Below are 26,212 nucleotides of genomic sequence, written 5' to 3' on the forward strand. Positions count from 1 at the left end.
GAGATAATTTGGTCACGTAGGGCAACTGAAGAGCGCGGGGTTGACTAAGAGAGGTAAGGTGAACAGAAAGATGGGGTGAGGGAGGTGAAGGAACAGGATGTACCGGCATACTGTAAGTGGTGAGGAATGAAGGAAGAGCAGCCTTTTGGTGACTAGGGCATTATGGAGGCGATCTTTTCGTACCCAACCCCCCAACCCCCACCCCTCCGGCATAAATGCACCTGCCTATGGATTGGTAGGTAGCCTACCATATGGTATCAAATGCCTCATGCCATCAGTGATGCTTCAGGCATTTCTTTATACCGCAGTATTATCATAGAATCTATGGGTGGTATTCGGTGTTTTTCTTTTCTCATTATACATGCGTAACAATTTTTTTTTTTTTTTTAAATTAGCTGATGAGAAAATTCTAAAGTTGCACTTATGACTTTCGTTTTCTGTGAACTGTTACAAAAAGAAAATAAGGTTCTTACGAATTTCGTTGAATAACTAAATTAAATTACTTCAACTCAACAATTCATATTATTACAGTATCTTAGCTGTAGCTTACCTTAAAATCGGATGTATGAGTAGACTGTTGATCAACATTATTCGCTGGAATGTTAAATCAGTCACCCTCCACCCCTCTTGCTACTTTTTTTTTTTTTTTTTTTTTTTTAACCTTGGGAGAGGTCCCTCATTCTGAATTTGGGTCTCCACGATTCCCTCGCTACGAAAGATCTGAATAAAATAGTCTTGTGGCCTCATGAACAGAAATTAAGTAGGCTACCTGTACCCGGCCTCGGGGGGGTTTATGGATTGTTTTTCCTTCACAGGATACCTGTCACAATAGGGGTGCAAATTTGGTATGGCTTACTGTGAATCATTGGCCTAGTTAGGCCTGATGGGAACACTTGGCTGTTTATGTCTTTTTCTGGCCTCTCTTCCAGGAAACTTCTCACCAAATTCCCAACCTCCTTGCTTTTCTTTCCGCAGTCGAATAATGCTTAGAAATAGTCGTCCACCTTGACCTAGTTGTCCTCATTAGACTGTTCTGCCTCGAGCTCCCTGGTTCTGGTACTCTGCGTGTCTTCGTTCCTGGCTTTCTCCAACAAAAAAACTAATTTATTTATTACTTTCCTCTTCATTTCTTCTGTTATGCTACGTACTCAAGGCTCAGCCTCTTGTTCCCTGAGTATGAGCAACTGGTCTGGGGTTCTCTTGAAGACCGGGTCTAGAGCATGCAACCAGAGGAACAGGGCTCAAAAACACACCTTACACGTATATTGTCACAAAAACATACAGTGCTAGACACAATTGAACAGATTCATCACACTAGGTTGGATACAAAGGACCCGAGTTGGGCTACAGGTGAGGGGCAGCTGTAGGTGTAGGTGTAGGAGGGGTCCCGTCGGGCGAGCGCTCTCTCAGGCGGCACAGGACCACTGTCGAGGGCCGGGTCGTCCGATGTGGGCTGCTGGGCAGTGTAGAGGGAGGCCTTTCCCTGGTGGGGCCTCGGTGGGGGTGTCATCCCTCAGGACTGGGGGCGAACAGGGCGAGCAGGCGCGCTGCCTTGCGCCTGCTCCTGGAGTAGGATGGCTTGTCTGCTGGGCTGGGCTGGTCTCAGCCGTGAGTCCTGGGGGAGCCCCTGGGTGGCTGGGAGCTGCGGCCTTCCCTTGGTTGAGAGGCAGTCAGAGGCTGCCTGCAGCATCTCTTCCTCTGGGAATGCGGCAGCGATGGGCGGCATAGGGGCACTGGCTGCAGTAAGCATATCCCCAGGCTCATTGTGGGGCCGCTCCAGATCCTCTCCAGATGCAACTCCGCTGGGGAGCTAGCTTTGTCCTCTGGGGTGTGGGTAGAGCAAGAGGGACGTCCCACTCGGCCTCTGAGGAAGTGAGGCGAGCAAGGGGCGTTACCCTTGAGAGGCGTTGCAGGGGTAGCAGATGAGGGAAGGACAGTGGTCGTTCCCTCCCCGACAGGCACAGTAGGCGCTGCCATGGTTCTGCGGGACCCTGGGACTGCAGGTGAGAGGAGGACAGTGGCTGTCCTCTCCCCGGCAAGCACAGTGGGCGTTGCTGTGGTCCTACTCCCTGTGGGGGCGGCAGATGAGGGGAGGACCGTGGCCGTTCCTTCCCCGACGGGCACAGTGGGCGCTGCCACAGTTCTGCTTGGCCCTGGAAAGACAGGTGAGAGGAAGACAGTGGTCGTCCTCACCCCGGAGAGCACAGTGGGCGTCGCCACGGTCCTGCTCCCAGTGGGAGCAGCAGACGAGGGAAGGAGAGTGCCCGTTCCCTCCCTGACGGGCACAGTGGGCGCCGCCGCGGTTCTGTTTGGCCCTAGGAAGACAGGTGAGAGGAGGACAGTGGCCATCCTCTCCCTGGAGAGCACAGTAGACATCGCCACTGTCCTACTTCCTGTGGGGGCGGCAGATGAGGGAAGGACAGTGGCCGTTCCCTCCCCGATGGGTATAGTGGACACCGCCGCAGTTCTGCCTTGCCCTGGGACTACAGGTGTAAGGAGTACAGTGACCGTCCTCTCCCCGGCGAGCACAGTGGACGTCGCCGCGGTCCTGCTCCCCAGGTAAGGAAAGGACAATGGCCGTTTCCTCCCTGACGAGTACAGTGGACATCGTCGCGGTCCTGCAGGGGATAGTAGGTGAGAGGAGTACAGTGGCCATCCTCTCCCAGACGATACAGTGGATGTTGTCGCGGTCCTACTTGGGACTGTTGTTAAACAAGTCCCACCCCGATCCTGGCGAGTGCTGGTCTGGCCCGAGAGTAGTGTGGCGGGATGGCGTACTTTCCGCGAGCTCCGTTGAGAGGAAGAGGGGCTCCTGCATGGTGACGGGGGACTTGCCAATTTGGTTCAGGCCCTTTCCGCGACTCCCTGTGGTCTCCCATTGGTGCTGGTATTTTATCTTCCAGACTGAGTGTGTCGTCGATAAGCCACTCCGGCCAAAACTTCAGCTTGAACTTAGTGTTGTTAGCAGGGCGTACTATACTATTCAGAAATTCGTCGATCATGGATGGCATCCACCAGAGTTCACTGTCGCTTTATCGCTACCGCTAAGGAAATGGCAAAAAAGTACCGGTGGTACCAGTTGCAGTACTAACTCAAAAAAGTACTGCCGGCACAGATAGACGTACTAAAAAAGAACCTCCGGTACAAGTACCGGCGGTATACTGCCGACCTCTGTATATGGATAGGTTTCTGGGAGACGACATAGCTGTGACAATGCAATTTTTGTGGACTGATTAAGAGGTTTAGGAATGTTTGTGAGCAGTGAGGTCTGCAAGTAAATGTACTGTAGGTACAGGTAAGAGCAAAGTGATGGCCATTAAGAGGACAGATAACAGTGTGCCTAGTTACTGAATATGGATTAGTCTGGAAATGGTGGAAAAATTTTGGTACCTTGATGAAGTGACTGGAAAGGAATAAATGTGTAATAGAAGTGAAGAGCAGAGAAGCTGAAGGAAGTTAGGAAGCCGTATGACAAACGGATATGTGGCTTTACTCGTATACTGTATGATTGTAACTCAGAGGGATATTAATTTACTTCGCCTTAATCGTTTGGATCAAGTAGCCAAGTGCTCTTGATATAAAAAAAAAGTGTATAAACAATATATAGATAGACAGATACATAGATAGATAGATAGATATAGATGGATAGATATTGATAGATATAGATAGATAGATATACAGTACTTATACATACATGCACGCATGCATGCATGCATGCAGTCATCCTTGCATATATATATATATATATATATATATATATATGCATGCAAGCATCCTGAAATACCCGTGCGGAGAGATAAGCCGGACACCACCACCCCAGGAGGAGAGTAAGGGGGGGCGATACCCACCCCACCAGGAGATGACAGGGAGGCTGGCTCACCTGTCATACCTTCCAGGCAGGAGCGTCTTATCTCCCTCGCGACCGGACGCCCCTCTTCTCCGCAGCCAGACCACCCGGCAGTGTGCAGGAAAAGTACACTACACTCCGGCGAAGGAAACGCTCACCACCACCCCAGGAGGAGAGTAAGGGGGGGCGATACCCACCCCACCAGGAGATGACAGGGAGGCTGGCTCACCTGTCATACCTTCCAGGCAGGAGCGTCTTATCTCCCTCGCGACCGGACGCCCCTCTTCTCCGCAGCCAGACCACCCGGCAGTGTGCAGGAAAAGTACACTACACTCCGGCGAAGGAAACGCTCGCCAGAATCGGGGTGGGACTTGCATTGACAAGATCCCAAGCAGATCCTTAGATGCCGAGTACCTTGGATCAGCCTCCTTTTTAATTGAGGACTCAGGAGGAGCCTCAAGGGCTGCTATTCCCCTACAGAAGCAGCGGCACAGTATCGCCCTCCGGGGATACTGTGGGTGGAAGGACAGTCGGTTTGCCACCCTCTGCCAACCCCCTTTGGGAGCCAACGCATCAGCACGTCCACCAGACGACCCTCGTCGGCAGCCCCAAGGAGGAAGGCAGGCCCTGGGGTACTCTCTAACAGAGGTACCACACGGGATGAAACATCGCCGTCCCCCAGTGCTGACCCCGAGTCATAAGTCCCAGACTCTACGGCCGGAGAACAGCCTCCGTTGGAGCTGTGGCCATAGCCGGGCGTATCCATTGGGCGCCATCTCCCCGCCACCAGGACTACGGCCGGAGAGCAGCCTCCTTCGGAGCTGTGGCAATAGCTAGGCGTATCCATCGGGCACCACCAAGACTACGACCGGAGAGCTGCCTCCGTCAGAGCTGTGGCAATAGCTGGGCGCATCCATCGGCCGCCTTCTCCCCGCTGCCAGAACTATGGCAGAGTGCAGCCTCCGTCGGAGCAGTGACAATAGCCAGGCATATCCATCGGGCGCCTTCTCCCCACCGCCAGGGTCTGTAGTGCCTAGAGGAGCCTCCCCCAACTCCCCGTGCCCTCCTGTTCCACATGGGAGCCCAGGCAGTGCCCAACGGGGCTGTCTGACAGAGGGAGAGTCCCTTGGACCTGCCCCTTCTAGCCCGGATCAGAGTTCCGTTGGGACCTCTCTGCCCCACCAAACAGGAGAGTCGACCCCTGGCCTCTCTCCCTCTGCTCATCCCCAGGCTCCTGCAGAGGAAGGTATCTTTTGCCCCAACCACCACTCTGGTGATGGAGTAAGGTGCCCCTCTCCCCACCCCTCTACACGAGAGGGCAGTTTCTGCTCCTTTTCAGGGACCCCACCAGAGAACAGAGCAGGCATGACGTCCCTGAGGGCCGGTGTCCTGTCCTTGCAACCCCAGGTGTTGTTGGACTCCTCCAGGACGAGAGGCAGCAGCTCACCCCTGTCGACCTCCTCCCGACAGCAAGACTGCAGTCCCCAGAGACAGCGGGCCTCCCCCGATGCCTGTTGCAGTAGCCAAGACACCCTCAGCGATGGCGGCCACGGACCCTCCCTGATCACCGCCCTTGCAGAACAAGGCAACAGTCCACCCTGGGCGCCGCCCTTCCTGCACCCTACCCCAGCCCTGGGCCTCCCCAGGTCCTCTCCCAGGACCCCGACAATGACTAAGGGCCAGCGCCGAGCAGTGCATCTCCTGGTCCTCTTCTTGCTGGGCTGTAGCGGCTAGGGAACAGCCCAACACACCACCCACCCACTCCTCCAGGACTAGGGGTGACCTCATGGACCATCCTCCCCTGTACTACTCGCCAGACGGCCCACCTCCCACGCCCGGCCGCCATCTGAAGCTCCTGGCGTAGGCCCTCCCTCCCTGTGGGCCGTGTCCTCCACTCCGCCAGAATCATGAGTACTGGAGCCTATGATTGTACACTACCTTAGTGCTGTTGGACCCCTTCCCCAGTGAACCAACCCCTGTGACTCCTCCCCCGTGTCCACGGTGCATCTCCTCAGTGTTGCCCAACCCTCCCCAGTGCTCTATCCCCCTCTCTTCCCCCCCAACAGCCGCGGTGTGATCCCCTCCCCCCCAGTGTGCCACAGCGAACTCTACTACCTGTGATCTCACGCGCGGAGTGTTCAACCCCCACCCACGGGTCAGTTCCCCAACAGTGGCAATCCTCCTCCAGTGTCGCCACCACAGAAAAACATACGTCAGTGTGACCCTTCCCCATTGCGCTGTCCCTCTCCTCCCCAGGACCCAGTCCCCGTCCCCACGTGAAAAAACCCTCCTTAGACTCACTAATACCCCCCTTCCCCCCCTCAGTCAAGTGTGGAATATTATATACTCTCGTCCTATGTGATGCTTACATAACCTAAGGTCAGCTAGGGCATCGTCCATGTCACGCGGATATATTGTAGCTAGGACCTCATCTGTGTCGCGCGAATACCTAGGTACTGTATAAGGACTTGAATATATGTTGTCGTCCATGTCACGCGCCCGGCATATTGGGTATAATGCACTGTCTGTGTATACTGAATATGATGTACCTGAGTATTTGTGAAATACTGTCTGCGACACTGTGTGGACATAACCCTACCTCAGGAAGGTGTCACTCCGTGTACAGGTCAGACTTGCTGAACTAGGTGGAAAGCGATTGTTGTGAACACTATTTTAAGTCATTGTAAGTGCCTCAGTTTTGCTCATAGAACGGTGTGTGTATTTGTCTTTTGATAATATGTAAGTGTGCCTTTTGACCAGTGGTGATTGTTTTCCTTCCTTGCTAGTACTGACCCGGTCGGGAACAAAGAACCCAGGACCGCACCGTGTCTGTGCCCGAGAAGTCGTGACTCAGAACACGCTGCATAACACATCCTTGCATACATACATATGTATACGCATGCATACATGCAATCATCCTTGCAGATTATACATACATACCTGCATGCATGCAATTATCCTTGCATACATAAGTGCATGATTGCAATCATCCTTGAATACATACGTACATACATATACGTAGGGAGAGAGAGAGAGAGAGAGAGAGAGAGAGAGAGAGATCCTCATGCATGCCTTGCAAGATCACAGATACACACACTTCATGCTCTCCGGCCAGCAATATCCCCCCACCCCTTGTCCCCACACAAAACCTGCTGGATGCGGCCTTGGAGATAATACTGACGGTCCTTCCCCCAGCCCACCCACCCAGGCGCCCACACCCACCACTTCTATATCCCGCCGCCCACCTGTAGGCATCATAAAACAGATGGCCCGTGCTTTGAAGGTCGACTTAAGAAGGTGCAGAATGCATATATACTGGTATTACTGGTACTGCAGCTATATTAAAAGATTCCAGTCATAGTAATGGCAAAATTTTTATTATTTACTTCCTTATTATTAAAGAAAAAAAGAAAGATCCACCCAAGGCCATTCTTACCCCTGGCAACAAATTATTGTTACCAGGACCTTAAACGCACAGGTTTGATCACCAGGAGGTTTATTGATCATATAATGCTATCAAGGATGTAGGCTGGTTATGTACCCATAAATGTACTGTACTAATATAGCCTAGCCTCGGGTTCCTTTACCTCGAAGCAGATTAATCTATCGTAAGCATATACTACCGTTACACTGCTGCTACTACTACTACTACTACTTTCTACGGCGATGGATATTATGTGTTTCTGCAGGGAGGGTGTTAGGCAGCGTGTTGTGGGTTCAACTTCTTGAATTCAGCACACGGGCATGGACTTAGGTTCTTTCGCTCAGGACCGGGCAAGAGCAGTCTTACACGTATATTCCAATCATCCATCATCCAATCCTACAGTGCCCCATGAGGAACGTAGGAGCCCGGGGCTAGGCAGTTGGTCCCGCCATTTAAGATGAGAGTGATCAGCCTCACTCATCCCTGAGTGGCATTGAATGAGCAATCAACCTCAACCATCCCTTGGATATAAACCTTCACCGGTTCAATGGGACTTGAACGCAGTATTTACCCACTAAACCACCAGGCGACAAAATTTGGTTATATGATTAACACCCAGCGTAGTAAATGGTTTCCTGGTGTACAGGAAACCATTTGGCTTGTCACTCAGTGTAGGGTCACCCACAGGCAGAAGGAAGAGGAAAGAACGAAGGAATGAAAGGAGAGGGAGTGTAAAGTCACCAGTAGGCAGAAGGACAGGGAAAGAATGAAGGAAAGAAAGACAGAAGAGGCTGGAAGGAAAGAAGGATGTTACAAAAATACAATGAACTTGCACAATACATGGAACACAGTACAACACTATATGACGCACAAGCGAAACAGAGTCTAAATCACAGGTAGGTGCAGGTGGCGGCAGGTGTGGGAGGGGGGCCATCAGGGGTGCACTCTTGGGAGAGGCGCTCGTCTCGGGCTGCGTAGTCGGGCGCCCGGTGTAGGCTAAAGGGTGGCATCATGGGAGGCCCTTTCGTGGTGGGGCCTTAGGAGTGTAGTTGCCCTAGGGACTGGGGCCAAATAGGGCTGGTAGGCGCGCTGCTCGGCGCCTCTCCTTGGCTGTAGTGGGAATCCTGACGGAGGGGTCCTGGCTGGTCCAGGCCCGGGGTCGTCAGGGTGCCCCTTGAGGGTCGGAGTGTGTGGTCTCGTTGGCAAGGGGAGGCCGTCAGGGGCCGCCTGCGGCCGCTCGCTCCTGGAGAGTCCGACAGCTGCAGGGGGCATCAAGGGCTCGGCTGCAGGGACAGGATGCCCAGGCTCTCAACGGGTCCGCTCCAGACGTCCTCCAACCAGAACTCTGTAGGGGAGCAATCTCCACCCTTAGTGGTACAGGGGGAGCGTGAGGGGTGTCTCGCTCGGCCTCTGGAGGGGTGGGCCGAGCCAGGGACGCTGCCCTCGGCGGAAGCCTCCAGTGTAGTGGAGGAGGGAAGACTGGTGGTCATTCCCTCAGCTTGGCAGGTCCGGTGGACACTGCCGGAACTCCACTCCGGGGCAGTGGAAGAAGATTCGGCAGTTGTTTCCTCCGCCTGGTAAGTCCGGTGGACGTTACCAAGGCTCCCTCCTGGGGTAATGGAGGAAGAAAGTCTGGCAGATGTTCCTCCCGCCCGGCTAATCCGATGGACGTTACAAGGGTACCACCCATCTAGGGGACAGCAGAAAGAGAAAGTCCGATGGACGTTCCAGCTCCTGTGGCAGGTCCAGTGGACGCTACCATGGTCCTGCTGCCAGGGGAAAGTCGCAGCTGAAGGGTATCCGGTGGATGCCCCCCTCTATGGCAGGTCCGGTGGATGCTACCAAGACTCTGCTCCCTTCCCAGGGACAACAGGTGGGGGAAGTCCAATGGACGTTCCTCCAATGGCAAGTCCGGTGGATGTTATCGTGCCCCTGCCCCCGTAGGTGGGTGGCAGAAGAGGGAGATCCGGTGGACGCTCTCTCTACAGCAAGTCCGGTGGACGTTACTGTGCCGCTGCTCCCCTTGAGGTACGTAGGACTGGGAAGACCAGTGGTCGTTCCTCTTCTTCTGATGGCAGGTCGATCGGTGGACGCTAGCGCCGAGGGACAACATGGGACTTTATGAAAACAAACAAGTCCCACCCCGAGTCTGGTGAGTGCTGTCCTGGTCGGAGGGTAATGCACCTGGGGGATGCACTTCCCGCTGGTCTGGCTGGGTGGAAGAGGGGCATATATGGTAGCGAGGGACGTGGGCCGGTGTGGCTCGGGGCCCCTGTGTGCCTCACCGTGGTCTCCTCTTGGGGTGGGTGTCGTGCCCTCCCCTGGGTCTCTTCCTCGGGTTGGTATTTCAGAGGGGGAGAGGTGACGGGGATATGTCTGTATTTTTACTGAAACTAATTCATCCTGCCAACGCCATCTTCCCTATGTTCTTCATCTGAGAGAGAGAGAGAGAGAGAGAGAGAGAATAATGTAAGGATGGCTGTGAGTGGTAAGCTTTATGAGAGAGAGAGAGAGAGAGAGAGAGAGAGAATCATGTGAGGATGGCTGAGTGGTTGGCTTCATCTGACAGAGACAGCTATAGCCTAGGGGTACTGCAATGAGAGAGAGAGAGAGAGAGAGAGAGAGAGAGAGAGAGAGAGAGATGAGCTGGGGGTAATGCTGGGAGTGGCCGGGAGAGGGGTAGGGGTACATTAGGAGTAGGGGATGTGCCGTCGTCATCCGTTGTATCTTCGCACTTCCACTACAAAGCACATCTTGGCACTTGTTTTAAATGGTAGCCTACTTCTTGCCTAACAGTATTCTCAGTGATACTCGTATTAATAAACAATGACTTTACCGTATCTACACCCTTGAAAAACAAACCTGTGTTTTCCATATGGAATTATACATGCTTGCCAGAAAAAATTCAACCGGTGGAATTAAACGATGCATACGACACTACTCTCTCTCTCTCTCTCTCTCTCTCTCTCTCAAGCCCTTTGACCCCTTTCACACTTGCCCCTTTTCGACTCTAGTCATTGGGTCAGAGAGCTGTATTTAAACCATTATTCTAGGCCGTACAGATATCCCAACCTACTGATGCTACCAAGGCATTTGGTATTTTAGGTATGAATGATTATAGCATAATGTTTTTTCGTCAAGAATAGTTTGCCAATAAGTTAAGAATAAAAAATTATCTGACCAGAATCGACTGCTACTCTGAGAGGGTGGGAATCGATCGTCTTGACATGTAACTGCCATCAATCGCCAGAAGAATAAGTATCTATCATTTGTCTTCCGTCCGTATTAGAGTTTCTAGAATAATTTATTTTATCAATTTTCCAGTGATAATGGCAAAATTTGAAACCAAGTATATTAAATTTATTAGGTTGGATATATGTATCAAAAACATGCAAATAAACAATATTAACGCAGGTGGTAGTTACGGCTTTCCCACTTGCTCATGTTATTGGGTGTACGGAGCACTTGTTTATTTATTAGACAATTTAGGTGCCCGTTTAGCACATTTCGATTATTCGAGATTATATGTAAGGCGACTGGTATATTTTCTGAAGGCTACAATTGTTAAATAGGAGTACAGGAGGGATGATGTGGCCGCCTCTTTAAAGTTAGCGGGGTTGGTGACGTCAGGGTGGGCTTGCAAGATGGCGGCGGTGTTTGTTGACACTCCACCAGAGAGAAGAATGTAGAAGTTTTTGTTTATTTTGAGTTTAAAGTTGCCTAAATGTCAAGGTAAGCCGACGAGTAACGTTGCATAAGTGTCCTGGACTTGCATAGGAGGTTTTGAAATGACTGCGAGCATGGATTTCGTTGAGTTTTTTGACTGGTGAATGACGAAAAAAACTGGCTGAAGTTGGGCAGGGCGCTGGGAGCAGATGGCACAAAATGGGCTGCTGTGACGGGGTTCGCAGGCCTCTATTGCACAGTGACCACATTCCACACGGATCACAGGGGCCTCGCAAGCCATTGACCGCAATATGCGCCCCCTAGATATGAGTGAATTGATGACTGATGGAGTAGGAGGGTGAAAGTAGCATGGAAAAGGGTGGGGGTGTGTCTCCAGGGAAGGGTGGTGTGCAGGGCGCAGATATTGTTAGACCTAAGTGCAAGATTTTTTTAGGCAGATAGCTTTTTCAAACGTGTTATAGGATGACAAGTAAATGATTAGTTTTACCAGTAAATGTTCTACAGAATCATGTAATGAGAATTAGTTGTCATTACAGGGCATTTGGCACAAATTCTTATGCCACATGCTGTTGAAAATTATAAGACTATGTGAGATGTAAGAGTTAAAAATGGTTCTGCATATATGTTCTTTCCAGATGCAGAATAGTTTAGTGAGTCATTTTTGTGTAGAATTGTCTTAGTTTTTTATACACACACTGCCATACATGAACAAACCCTAGACATGTGTATATAATTATGTGAGTAGAAATATATGATGATGAACATGTGTTATGGTAAATGCTTTTTTAAAATTGATTTATTCTTTAAGTTGTGTAACACCATGTAGTATATTCATTATTATAACTGCCAGTACCATAATGTATATGTTGAAGAAAGGAAGTTTAGCTCCAGTATTGTATTAAGGCATAATTTAAATCAATAATAACTTCACAAAAGTAAAATATTCTTAATTAACATGTGGTATCTTATTAAACTGATGCATCATGTTAGTGGTGGCAACCATCATCCACTCACTTGATGTAGTGCTGCCTACTTCTTCCTCAGCCTTTATCATTCTTTTTCTCTGCCTGCCCTCCTCTCTTCCTGTTTCTCCCATCTTTCCTGTCACTTCTTATTGCTTTTCTTTCCTTTACAGGTGGCTTTACATTGAGTGACAAGCCTAATGGTTTCCTGTAAGCCAAGAAACCATTTACAACGCTGGGTGGTAACCATATAACCAAACAATTACGTGCTCCCTACGTGTCATCAAGTGGGTTGGTGGAGGGTTAGTGCACCTTCCTGTAAAACAAATAACTCAGAGTCAAATGGCCACCCCTAACAGGATTATGGCATCAGGCAATAGATAGATAGATAGATAGGTCATGTTAGTAATTCTTCAGATATAAAGAGTTACAGGTAATTAAACCCTTTGTGTGTGTGTAATCTTGTCTTTGTTTAGCCTTGATCAAAGCACTATGCTTTAACAGACACAATAGAGTTGGTATGAGGTTTGAAGTTCTACCATAGGAAACATGGCAAATTAAAAAAGACGATGTTTCAAAATTATTTTAAGTAAAAATCAGTCATTCTACCAAGTAGGAGAAATATACTGTTGATTATTTATTAAAATTGGTTAGTACTGTATTTCATTACTACAGTAGTATATATGTTCCTTGCAGTATTTGTGCTGTTCATTCATTTTTGGATGCATGGTAAGTCACACCTACTCAGATTTCTTTAATCAGTTACCAGCTGTGCATATATTAATATATATCTTACATACCATTATGGTTACAGGTGCTGACAAACATCTCGTATCCACTTCTTGCACTGAGTACCATGACCATTCATATCAATTTGTTTATGACGGAGTAAAAAGCATTACATATGGTATTATTGCTTATTTCTCCTGTTGCAGGTATGCAACAAAGTTCCTGAGTGATAATAATTTGCATATTTATTTTTCACACACACAGTTGTAATATTGTAGTCAGTTTGCATACTCCACACATACAGGTAGGTGGGGATCTCTACTACAGTAGCTATACTTCCCCCCCCCCCCAACATCTGAAGAATCTTTTTTCTTTACAAAGTTTTATTGATTTAGAATTTTTACTTGTTATGTAGGCAGCTGGTGGGTGAGGTAGGAAGAGCCAGCTGTGAGCCGGGAGAGAGAACAAGAACACAGGGGCCTCCAGCCTCTCCCCCCCTCACCTCACCATGTTTCACCGCTTCCATGACCTTAAGACTGGCCAGGACCCCGACATGGTGAGTGACAGTCATTTTTTTTTTTCTTTGTTTGATTTGTGATATTTTTTCTCATGATCTACTTTGCTAGCTGTTGATTCCTTTGTAATCCATTTAACTTACCAGAATTAATTAGCCCTCAGTTTAATTTTCTTTTATTTGGTAATTCCTTTTGTAAACAGGTCCTCTGTTCATGTTGGGTGAAGGCATTTTGTGACCTACAGTATTTGGTATAGTGTGATGTCGTTATTATTAGACTATGACTTTGCATAGCATTATCGTTATTGTGCATTAACCTTTTGATGAGTAGCAGTTTCTCTAAGATGAGTACAGTTGTATAATGGACCCTACACTTCTGATGAGGCAGTAAAGTGTAGGATGATGAAGGGATGGTAATGTTGGCCAGAATAAGATGGCAGTGCCATGTTACCCCTGAATGGATACCACAGTTAAGGACAGTACAAGGTATATGACTGTAGGTTCTAATTAAATGGTTATTTTTGCTAAATGTGAAGCTGGTGGCCCAGTACTGGTAGCAATCAGGGTTCAATTCCTGATGCAGGCATTTGACAGCATTTGGTCTTTTGTGGGTTGGTTTGATAAATAAGCACCTAAGATAACACCTTGGGGATGTAACTCTGGTACTGTAGATTATGCAGTGGCCTTGTATATTTGGATAGTGGGTAACTAACCCACTACAGACCCAAAGACGTAAGTGATGAAGATGAACACTGTGACTAAGCGCCTTGTGGCATATGCCTTCATCTTTACCTTTGGTATATTCTAGAATGCGTGCACAGAACAAGTAACCAACTAACGGGCCCAAACCTCAGTAGTTGGCCTTGCAGTAAAATTAACACTTAAAGGCTAAAGAATATGGAAATTGGAATTGTTTATACACCTTCAGAGCCAGAAGCAAAGGGAGTAGGTCTTTAGGCTAAGAAGGTAGGCATTTGGTCATGGACAGTACTGTATATTTATTCATACTATTACTTTTTTTTTGTGTGTGTGTGTAGTAAGAAATGGACAGCCAGAACATTTCATTCATGAAAAGAAATGCTTCCTCACTAGTGAATGCTATTCATTGTAAATCAGGTGGTCAGATGTAAACACTGCATTGTCACATACATTTTTGAAGGGTTAATAGTTTTAATACTGTCATTTTTTCCCAAGAGTTTGCTTGACATAAACAAGAGGATAACATCATAACCTTTCTGAGTGACAACAGCCTACCCAAAGCAAATTAGAGGCAATGTGGGAAGAAGCTTTGGGTGATGGCCTGGTCCTTTTGATAGATGAACTTGTGGTAATGGGTTATTATTTTGCATCCAAAAGTAAGTCAGGAAGTACACCAAAATGTACTGGTATAATAGCAAGGATGATCTTTTTGAAATCCACAGACAGAGGTAATGCAATTTTGTTTCGTTTATAAAGGCCCCTACGTTCCTGCATGCGTCGACCTTCAGTACCGAATGGTGGCTCTCCACACTGCTTGATCTCTAGTAGCCTCCCTGTTTAGCCCCTTATCCCTGAGGTCTCACTCTATGATCAGGTCTTTTTCAGTCTTCCTCTCACAGTCCCACCCCCAGCCTTCACACTTCTCACTTGCTGCACCCACTTGTCATCCCCTACCCTCCCCACATGCCCAGACCATCTCAGTCTACCCCTTCTTGTCACAGCACCAATACACTCCTGTCCCGTCCTTCCTCTCAACTCTTACATCATAAGCCTTGGTCCCACTGGCCTCGTATTCTAGGATGCATATGTTTATGAAGAGAACAGCATGTAGCAAAGATTCTGTTAATGGTGTACAGTAATACCTTTATGATATCACAATTGTATCTGTGATACCCAGGAAAAGTGAATTCCTTTCTGATTTCCCAGTCCATTTTAATCTGCGGTATCTCATTTTTCCCTTCCTGAGGTCTCTCAATGCCTTCCCCCAGTAACCAAACTGCTGCCTTAAATAACCTAAAATGCAAACCTATCTTTGCTAGGAAATGAGACATAAGTTTTAATTAAAGCCATGTCAATGTGATAGTACTGTACTGTGACTGACCATGATATACATGCCCCAAATCTAAGGTTCAAAACCCACACTGTGTCAGTTGTTTAAAGAAGAAGTATGTACAGTATTCTGCTTTTTCATATGTTTTCAGCATCTTGGCTCTTACACACACACACACACACACACACACACACACACACACACACACACACACACACACACACACACACACACAGAATCCGTACTTGGCTAGCATTGAAATTGGGTAATTCTTGGTATCACACTTTAGGAGAAAGCCTAGTCCTGCATTTGACCGCATCTATCTATCAATCTATTGCCAGATGCCATAATCCCGTAAGGGGTGGCCATTTGACTTTGAGTTATTCGTTTTATGGGGAGGGGCACTAACTGTCCACCAACCGACGTTTTGACATGTATGGAGCATGTATGGTTTGGTTATATGGTTACCACCCAGCATTGTAAATGGTTTCTTGGCATACAGGAAACCATTTGGCTTGTCACTGAATGTAAAGCCACCTGTAAAGGAAAGAAAAGCAATAAGAAGTGACAGGAAAGATGGGAGAAATAGGAAGAGAGGAGGGGAGGCACAGAAAAAGAATGATAAAGGCTAAGGAAGAAGTAGGTAGCACTACATCAAGTGAGTGGATGATGGTCGCCACCACATACCACTAAGGCAATATATATATATATATATATATATATATATATATATATATATATATTGCCAGATGCCTTAATCCCTTAAACGGGGTGGCCGCAAACAAATTGCTTCCACGTCACCCTTTCCCGTGCCATTTTACTGCCCTGCTCCCAATTCACACCCTCCTCTCTCATATACCTCTCCACTCCATCCCTCCATTTCATCCTTGGCCTTCCTCCCCCTCTCTCCCCCCCACCTCACTCACATACACTCTTCTCATCAATCTCACTCTCCATCCTCTCCACATGGCCAAACTACCTCAGTTTGTGTCTCCTAATGCTTCCTATCACATCCACATCACAATGCTCCTTCATATCCTCATTTGTCAGTCTGTCTCTCCATGTGACTCCACAGGCTCCTCTCAAAACTCATTTCCACTGCTCTCACTCTTGACTTGTGTCCCTCCAACAAGGTCCAAGCTTCACTTCCATATGTCAGAGTTGGTATCACAATATTGTCATGTAATAAATTTTTCACTTCCATGCATACTTCCCTGTTCTTATCACTGCCTTCAAGGAACCAGCAACCTTTCTTCCTTTTTGTACCCTTTCAGGCACTTCACCCTCCAAACTTTCATCCTTACTCATCACACTACCCAAGTACTTAAACATACTCACATTTTCCATTTCCTCATCATCAAGCCTCACTGTACATTCACTGACTTCACCTCTCTCGAACACCATAACTTTACTCTTCTCTACATTCACCTTTAAATTCGTTTCTTACACACTCTCCCAAGCTCATCCACCAAGCCGTGCGGCTCCCCTTCATCTTCACTTAACAACTCAGTATCGTCTGCAAACAACAGTACAGGGAGTTTCCAAACACTGTGCTCTCTCATTAGAGCCACTCCAACATCCACTGCCCTACCTTGTATCTCTTTCATAACCCCATCCATATACAGATTGAACAGCTATGGAGACATGACACATCCCTGTTTCAACCCAACCTTCAAATAGAAAAACTCACTCAGTTCACTATCCGCACACACTGCAGCCTTAGCACCCTCATACATACTCTTCACAGCATTCAGTAACTTCCCATCTACTTCCTATATTCTTAATACTTTCCTCAGTCTTTGTCTATCCACCCTGTCATATGCTTTCTTCAAATCCATGAAGGCCACATACAACTTCTTTCCCTTCTCTAGACACTTTTCCACTAAATATCTATGAATGAATATATGATCTACACAACCCCTTCTCTTCCTAGAGCCTCCCTGTTCTTCTCCAACTAATTCCTCTGTTAATAAGTATCCTACCGTATACTTTTCCTATTACACTAAGTAGACAAATGCCCCTATGATTACCACACACTTCCCATTTTCCTTTGTACAAGGGAATAATTATAGCTGACTTCCAATCATCCGGAACTTTACCCTCCGCCCAGGCCTGTCAGCACATCTTCTGCTTCCATTTTACTACTATCTCTCCCCCATGCTTCAGCATTTTACCACACACTCCATCAATTCCTGGGGATTTCCCCATTTTGACTTTCTTCAATGCTTCCACAACTTCCATCCTCCTGATTTCTTCCTGTCTTCTCACCTCCCTCCTCCTCCCAGCCATTCCCCAGTTACTTATTCTTGCATTACTTTCATTCTCTATGTTCAGTAATTCATTAAAGTGTTCTCTCCATCAGCTCACTTTTTCTCCCTTCTCAACTAGTAATCTACCATTTTTATCTTCACTCTCCTACTAACTTCATTGCCACCCTGTCTGACTCTCTGTACCTCTTTCCAGAACATTTTCTTACATTGCCTCCACTTGACACTCAAATTCCTTCCAAATTCCCCATCCACTCTCTTCTTACTCTCTCGCTTACTAATCTTTTCACCTCTCTCTTCCTTTCTACATGTAACTCTTTCTTCCATCTCTCAACTTCTTCCACACCCCTGTTTTTCATCCATTCATTATGTGCTTTTTTCTTTTGTGCCACAGCCTGTCTCACTTCTTCATTCCACCATGCTGTTCGTTGCACCCCCTTTTGTCTTTTCTTCACCCTGCACACCACCTCACATGCTGCACATATTTCCTCTGTGAATATCTTGCACACACTTTCCACGTCCCCCATCTGCCCCAACTCATATTTACCCAATCATTCCTCCACTTCTCTCTTATATTCTGCCTTTTTCTCATCCTCTTGTAACCATTCCACTCTCCTTACATCTACTCCTTCCTCCCGTCCTTCCCTTCTTCTATTTCTTCACTTTACTTGGACCTTGATTCTAACCACCACCAAGTGGTGGTCAGAAGATCCACTCCCCCAACCTCTATATACTCTTGCATCCACTACACATCTTCGCATCCTTTCATCCACACACACACAATCATTCATTGCCTTTCTTTCATTCAGTTCACCACCCACCCTTCTCATCACTCACCATGTATACCTGTGGATCATTTTGTGCCTGAAGAGGGTATTGGCTATCACCAACCCCCTCCCGGCACAAATGTCCACTAAAGCACTGTCATTCTCATCTATCTCAGCAGGCACACCCCACTCACCAACTACTCCATCCACCTTCACATTCCTTACTTTACCATTCATATCACCAATCAGATACACTCTCTCATTCCTTTCAGACTTTTCCATGCACACTTCCACATTTGTCCAGAACTCTTCTCTCACTTTGCTTGCACGATCTTGCGTTGGCATATACACACACACAGTCGCCCACATTTGTAGTCCAACTTTCAATCTTATCCACACAATCCTTGAACCAACTGATCCATACTCTCTTATATTCTCCCTCCATCTGTTACTCACAACAATACACACTTCTTCTTTTGTCCTCTCTTCTCACCTACTCCTGCACATATACCCCATCCATAATCCCATTCTCTCACACTCTCACCTCTCCATTTAGTTTCAGTTAATCCACATACATCCACTTGCACACCCTCAAACACCTGGACAATGTCTCTCTCTTTCACCTCGTCATTTGCACCCCTTACATTCCAGGTCGCCATCTGTATCATGTCCTTTGTACGGTCCTTAGTCATCATCTTTGGTCAGTCCTGGTCCGAGGCTTCTTGTTCGTATTTTTAGTTAGTTGTTTTCCGGGGAGGGACACTAACCCTCTGCCAACCCACTTGCTGTCAAGTAGGGAACAAGTGTCGGTTGGTTATAAGGATACCACCCAGCATTGTAAATGATTTCCTGGTTTACAGGAAATCATTTGGCTTGCCACTCGATGTAGAGCTACCCTAAAAACACTGTACCACTACACTAAGTGGGTGGATGATGGGTGTCCCCACCTACCACAAATATACAGTATATACTGTGTGTGTATATATATATATATATATATATATATATATATATATATATATATATATATATATATGTGTGTATATGATGGTTTGGGTTGATTGCTCATGTAATCCCACTTAGAGATGAGTGAGGCTGGTCATTCATCTTAAATGTTGGGATCAACTGCCTATCCCCAGGCTTCTGTGCTCCTTATTGGGCAATGTAGGATTGGATGATGGATGGATGATATGCATATGTATATGTATATATATATATATATATATATATATATATATATATATGAGGGGGCATGGTGGCTCAGGTGTAGAGTGCCTGACTCTGGATCTAAGAGTCATGAGTTCGCGCCGTGCCAGGTAAGCTGCCATGCCGGGAGAGGTAGTGCTCTCCTGTCACCAAACTGGTTGCAGCCGTGGCTCAGTGAGTTAGAGCACTCTAGCCAAAAGGTCGGAGATTCGAGTCCACCCAGGGGTCATTGGTAGACATCAGGAAGGGCATCCACTCACAAAGTACAAGATGCTTCAAATCCAAAATTCCTCTACTCAGGGGCAATGCCTTAGCCCTTATCGAAGAAAAGGGGACACGACATAAAACTCAAAAATAAATAAATCTATCTATCGCCAGACGCCTTAATCCCATAAGGGATGGCCGCAAACAAATCGCCTCCATGTCGCCCTGTCCCCCTCCATTTCTCTGCCCTGTTCCCAGCTCGCACCCTCCATTCTCATATACCTCTCTACTCCATCCCTCCACCTCATCCTTGACCTCCCCCTCCCTCTCCCCTCCTCCTTCCCACTCACACACTCTCCTCATCAGTCTCTCACTCTCCGTTCTCTCCACATGGCCAAACCACCGCAGTGTGTTCCTCCTAAAGCTTCCTATCACATCCACATCCCAATGCTTCTTCACTTCCACATTTGTCAGTCTGTCTCATCATGTAACTCCACTTGCTCCTCTCAGATAACTCATTTCCACTGCTCTTATTCTTGTGTCCCTTCAACAAGGTCTAAGCTTCGCTTCCATCCATTAGAGTTGGTATCACAATGCTGGCATGCAGTAACTTTTTTTATGTGGTAGGTGGTGGCAACCATCATCCACTCACTTGATGTAGTGCTGCCGCCTTCTTCCTTAGCCTTTATCATTCTTTTTCTGTGCCTGCCCTCCTCTCATCCTATATCTCCCATCTTTCCTGTCACTTCTTATTGCTCTTCTTTCCTTGACAGGTGGCTTTACATTGAGTGACAAGCCAAATGGTTTCCTGTAAGCCAAGAAACCATTTACAGCGCTGGGTGGTAACCATATAACCAACCCATACGTGCTCCCTACGTGTCAACAAGTGGGTTGGTGGAGGGTTAGTGCCCCTCCCCATAAAACAAATAACTCAAAGTCAAATGGCCACCCCTTACAGGATTATGGCGTCTGGCAATAGATAGATAGATAGATAGATAGTAGCTTTTTTACTTCCATGCTCACTTCCCTTTTTCTTATCGCTGTTTTCAAAGAACTAGCAGCCTTTCTTCCCCTCTCCTTTTCAAGCACTGAACCCTCTAAACTTCCATCCTTATCCATCACACTACCCAAGTACAGTAATACAGTACACTACCTTGATATACGATACCCCTAGATGCGATACGCTGGCTTAACGATGGGGGAAGAAATTGCACCATACCCTGCCTAACGATGGCCAAACCCCAGTTAATGATGGGTTTTGATTTTCTTAGTAATTTTGATGATATTTTAGACTAAAATTGTGTGTCCAGGTTGATTTTTAAACTGTTTTTCGGCTTCAGTTAATGTGTTTTAGCCATTGGTGGGGTGAACATTGTCATTTTGGGGTACAGCTTATTAAGCTTGATTTTTCCCAGATTTACATTTGATGATATTCAGATTTGATTTGTTGGTTTTAGTGAGTTATTTACAGGTGTTAGGCTTAGGTTAGCTTCCTTGACAGCTGTTAGGCCATTTAGATTGCCTTTTAATTCTGTTTTTGAGTTCATCTGGGTGGCTTTTGGACTTGGTTTTGGGGGAAACTCAAGGCTGGTAATTGGTCCACATTGAAATACATGTTAAAAATACCCCGATATACGATACCCCGCCTAACGATGGGGTTTTACCTAACCGATTAGATCGTTAAACTGGGGTATGCCTGTACTTATACGCACTTGCATTATCCATTTCCTCCTCATCCAGCCTCACTCTACATTCAGTGACTTCATTTCTCCCGAAGACCATAACTTTACTCCTCCCTACATTCAGCTTTAGATTCCATTTCTTACATGCTCTCCCAAACTCATTCATCAAGCCTTGCAGCTCCCCTTCATCTTCATTTAACAGAGTATCATCTGCAAACAACAGTACAGGGAGTTTCCACACACTGCCTTCTCTCATTAGGGCTGCTCCAACATCCGCTACCCTACCTTGTTTCTCTTCTATAACCCTGTCCATGCACAGATTGAATGACCATGGAGACATGACACATCCGTGTTTCTATCCAACCTACAGATAGAAAAATTCACTCAGTTCATTGTCCAAACGCACTGCCGCCATAGCACCCTCATACATACTCTTCACGGCTTTCAGCAACTTCCCATTTACTCCATGTATCAGCTTTGTAATGAACTGATGTAATAAATTTTAAAATAAGTACAGAGATAATATACTGCTGTAAGAAAAGAAAAAGTAGAGACTTTTTTCTGAAGAAGTTTCAGAATTGTTTCACGCCTCATACCATGGCTTTTTGGTAGTTGATGAAAAACTATAACGAACAATTTTTAGATAAAGATATACTGTACCCTATTGTCTGGCATTTTAGGCACACCATTTCCCTCTTCCCCCTGTTTCCCCCCCCCCCAAAAAAAAAAATATATAAATAAATAAAATAAAATGAAATTACCCGCAGCATTACGTGTGCAGGGTTGGTCGAGGGTAGATATTGTTGCCTGGTAAGTGGTAGTTTTTCACTTAAGCGATGCCTTTTTACTATGTTGATAGTCAGCTGCATGGAGAGTATTCTTTATTCAGTTTCACCCCAGTGTCATTTGTAAAGTATTTTATTTTAAATGTTTTAAATTTCATGCCACTTGATTGTTCGAATGTGTTGAATGTAGGAATTTATGTAAAATTACTTTAATATCTGAGCTGAGGAATTCCACAGTTGTAGTCTTTAGCATATTACATGGAACTCCGGTTGATTGTTTAAAAACAGCTAATAAATGATACTGGTATTTTTAGATGTGTATAGTCCTGTGTCCACATTTTCTACGGATTTGAGCAGTACTGTTTTGTGTTGTACTGCTTTTATTCTTATTCATCTCGGGAACTGAATTTACAGGATTTTTTACTCTACCATCATTGCTTCATTTTATGATTCCAGAGACTGTCAAAACCATAATTCATATTATTTTGTAATACCATATACAGTACACATAAATTTATTTTGTAGTGTGCTTTGTCATCTGGAAGATTTATCTGGCCAGGTTTATGATATTAAATAATAAAATACCACTGGTTGAGTCCACTAATAGAGTTGATACTTCTGAGAAAATGTATAAAAAGTTGGTGGTGAAGCCTAACTTTATAGTGACGGTGTAGCAATACGATTCAAGCTTTGGGAGTGCAAAGAACACTTCGTTATTGTCCCCAGTGATGGCTTCGTGAAACAGACCCCAGCAGGGAGCTACATACTGTTTTACTGCTGTCACTTGACAACTCTGTGCTATATCTAGAATATAATCAAGCTATTAGGTTGTATTTTTTTCAAAAATTCTCTTGGTGTCAGCAGTGTATGGAAGATGGAATAAAGTCTCCCATGCTACCTGAAGATACTGTTTAACTCATTCATCTGGTTCTGTAAAAATCATGTCAAGGTAAGCCCACTTTTCCTTAAGAGGGTCTGTTTCAAGAAGCAACTGGTTGTACAGAAGTTTAAATATTTTCACGGTTAGTCTAGGTTGACACATATGCTGTATTATAAGTGCATCATGGCATTGCTTACAAGGGAACCACTCAGTCAGAAATTGGGTTTACCACAGTCATTCCAAGTGCTTCTTGAAGCATATCCTCAGTTGTTGGAGTTTTAGTTTGTTGAATATTCTTTGCAGTTAAACTTATGTATGTGTACTGTCATCATTTGTTACTATTTGATCATACAGTACAGTATAATTTCAAATATATATAGTTTTTATTCAAATATTCTTGTTGGGATTATGCAAGGTAGTGGTCTGTTGTTTATTTTAGGTAATATACTGTATATATCTATACTTTGCAATAGGGCAGGGGCGAAGGACATGAAAACTATCCACTAAAGTATTGATGTAGAAGTGTTATGACCCCACCAATTACCTTTTGTGTTTTTGCCAGTCTTGTACAGCCTCTGGCACAGAAGGAGTGGACAATTTGCCATGACCTTCCTTTCTCGTCAGATTTATTTCCCCAGTGAGACTGAAGAGCGTATTTCTTAGTTTCCCAGTGTCATGTGAATATGTGGACTTTGAGTAAGATGATGAGATCTGACTGTTATTTGTGAAGAATATAGAACACCTAGGGTCCTAAGCTTTTCTCTTATAAAGTGTTCAGTATCCAGTCGATAAGCACCCATTTTGGTTATAAAGATTTGAATATTGTCACTTCTTAGATGTAAATATAACTGCCAGAACATCGTTAGTAATCATTTCAACATGTTTGATTTCCTCTTATACTGTATTGGTATGCATTTATGAAACAACTTTGCTGTAGTTTTCTGTGAATTGAGTCAAATTAAGTATTTTATATTTTTGAGCTTATGATAAAAATGAAATATACTCTTCTGTCAGCTCACCTGAGACTGGATTTAACTAAAAAACATCCAGTTAGCTCCTCCCTTCCTGCATAATTTTCTACCTCTCTTTAGATCAGTTATGGAGGCAAAGTCATGCTTGAAGTTCTTGGTTTATCAGCAAGCATACCTAAGTTTTAATCATGTACAGTACAGTACTGAAATGGTATGCATCAGCATTTCATATATTACTAGCATTATGATGATGTGTTGAAGTTTTCTTAAAGTCAGTGTCTGGCACCGAGACAAAAAAAAAAAAAAATAGTACCTGTAATATCGTGTCATAGCTTTTTTGCTTGGATAGCTGTATTTCAAAGCATATAAGTAAAAAATATAGCCAGTGTGACTGTTGATGCAAAATGATGTACAGTTTTATGTTGCAGCATGGGTTGCCTTAGCGAATATTTGATGTTTCATTTTGGTCCCTATGCTAAACAATGTAAAGGCAGTACAGTAAAATATTGTATTCCACTGTTTAAACTGAGTAAAGTAATATCTTTTTGAGTCACACATCTTTGCAGGTTGTTAGGGGTCCCCTGTGTGCTGTAGGTAATCTGATACATGGTATTTTGATCCTCATACATTATAGTACAGGAAGATGAAACTGTGTTGATCAAACATGGATTGTTCATGGGCCTGCTGTGTTGTATTTCAGTATACTCTTAATCTCTTGACTCTGGTAATGTATTTCTTCTTTGTGCTTTTGGAACTATGGGTATTAGCTATATCTTTCATTAACTTATCTGTAACCAGAGGTTTTTCCCAAGATGCATAAAATCATCTATGCCATAGTCAGAATAAATGATAAAGTATGCCATCAGAGTGAAGGGGTTAAAGATTTGGCCAGCACATTAATCAGTTACTAAACAAAACACGTTCATTCCGCACTCATCGTGTTTTGGTTAGCCCAGTAAGAACACACCATCATAATCTATAATTGCATTTAACACTACTGTTTAAAATGAAAAGGATTCCAAGAGAGGAACAAGAAACCATAAATGTTTGAGTTCTGTCAACTTAGTGTCCATTGAAATGAGTGATGTCCAGTCTTTAGTATTCTGGTCTCCATCTTTCTGACCAGCTGATCCACATCGAAATATGTTTAGGAAGGCTTGTGAGAAAAACCACTCCATCAGCCGTTAAGTTGAAAGGTGTAAACATTGTCCCATGCATCTCTATACATACATGATGCATTTATTTTTTAACATTCATCAGTTCATATTCTTCCTGTCTAAGCATACTGCAACAGTCAGATGATGGTTACTGGCTTTTTTTTTTTTTTTTTTTTTTTTTTTTTTTAATGAGGGTGCACAGAATGAAAGACTGACTAAGAGGGTGTATGTAGGTGAGGTGGAGGGAGGGAGAGGGAGGGGTAGACCGAGGATGAGGTGGAGGGATGGAGTTGAGAGGTATATGAGGGAGGGGGGGGTGAGTTGGGGGGAGGGTAGTCAATTGGTGGGTGACAGAGTGACTTGGAGGCGTTTTGTCTGCGGCCACCCTTTGCGGGATTAGGGCGTCGGGCTATAGATAGATAGATAGATAGCACAGATGTTACCATATTGTATATATGAAAAAAGCTGTAAAGCTGTTACATTTTGGAATTTCTATTTCTTCATAAATTCAGAAATAGTTATATTTGAAGCAGCATTTTCTTTTATGTTAAAAGAAGTAACTTTTGATGATAGTTCACATACTTAAGATTAATCTTGTTTATTATTATTTTTTAATTCAGATATAAAATGTGTATAGTCCTGTTGGACTAAGCATGAACTGATAATTTGAAGTACATTACTTGTTACCCATTTGTTATAATTTACATCATGCTCACTATAGTTTGCACTTTCAGATGAGTGGTTTGAGTCGCAGCAGCAGTGGCAGTAGTAGTGGAGGAACGTCTGGAAATAGAGGGCTTTTCCCCCCAATGTTGCGTCCGGATCTCTCATCCACCCCCCAGGCCACCTCTACTCCTCAGTACCCAAGCACATCAAGTCCAGAACCAGGCTTTGTAGGACAAGGGGCATCACTGATGGCCTTGGGGCATAATGTTATGTTTCCCGGGGCGAAGCTTATGCCAGGTTCAGCACATGAAGCTCATAGATACATGGCAGAAGCTTACAGGCTGGCTGCAGAGGAACATGAAGCGCATCGTCTGCCGTATAGTTCAAGTGGCAGCACTTCCCAGTCATTGCTTAGTGAATCAAACAGAACTACAA

At 45.4% G+C, this 26,212-nt stretch overlaps 2 protein-coding genes across 2 annotated transcripts in view; both read left to right on the top strand.

Moving 5' to 3' along the window:
- LOC145412440 (uncharacterized) overlaps positions 1-8,266 on the top strand; it is a 54,255-nt gene extending 45,989 nt beyond the window's left edge. Inside the window, exons 9-10 of the mRNA XM_080282325.1 lie at positions 7,043-7,144; positions 8,188-8,266. Of these exons, the coding sequence (XP_080138451.1) occupies positions 7,043-7,144; positions 8,188-8,266 (181 nt within the window). The remainder of the gene's footprint in view (positions 1-7,042; positions 7,145-8,187) is intronic.
- A 2,650-nt stretch (positions 8,267-10,916) lies between these two features.
- LOC145412545 (uncharacterized) overlaps positions 10,917-26,212 on the top strand; it is a 63,152-nt gene continuing 47,856 nt past the window's right edge. Inside the window, exons 1-2 of the mRNA XM_080282449.1 lie at positions 10,917-11,003; positions 13,065-13,205. Coding sequence (XP_080138575.1) covers positions 13,158-13,205 — 48 coding nt within the window. The 5' untranslated portion in view covers positions 10,917-11,003; positions 13,065-13,157. The remainder of the gene's footprint in view (positions 11,004-13,064; positions 13,206-26,212) is intronic.

The sequence above is a fragment of the Coenobita brevimanus genome, chromosome 93 (assembly GCF_032717465.1).
Source record: "Coenobita brevimanus isolate Jiangsu-jjx chromosome 93, ASM3271746v2, whole genome shotgun sequence".
NCBI classification, from domain to species: domain Eukaryota; kingdom Metazoa; phylum Arthropoda; class Malacostraca; order Decapoda; family Coenobitidae; genus Coenobita; species Coenobita brevimanus.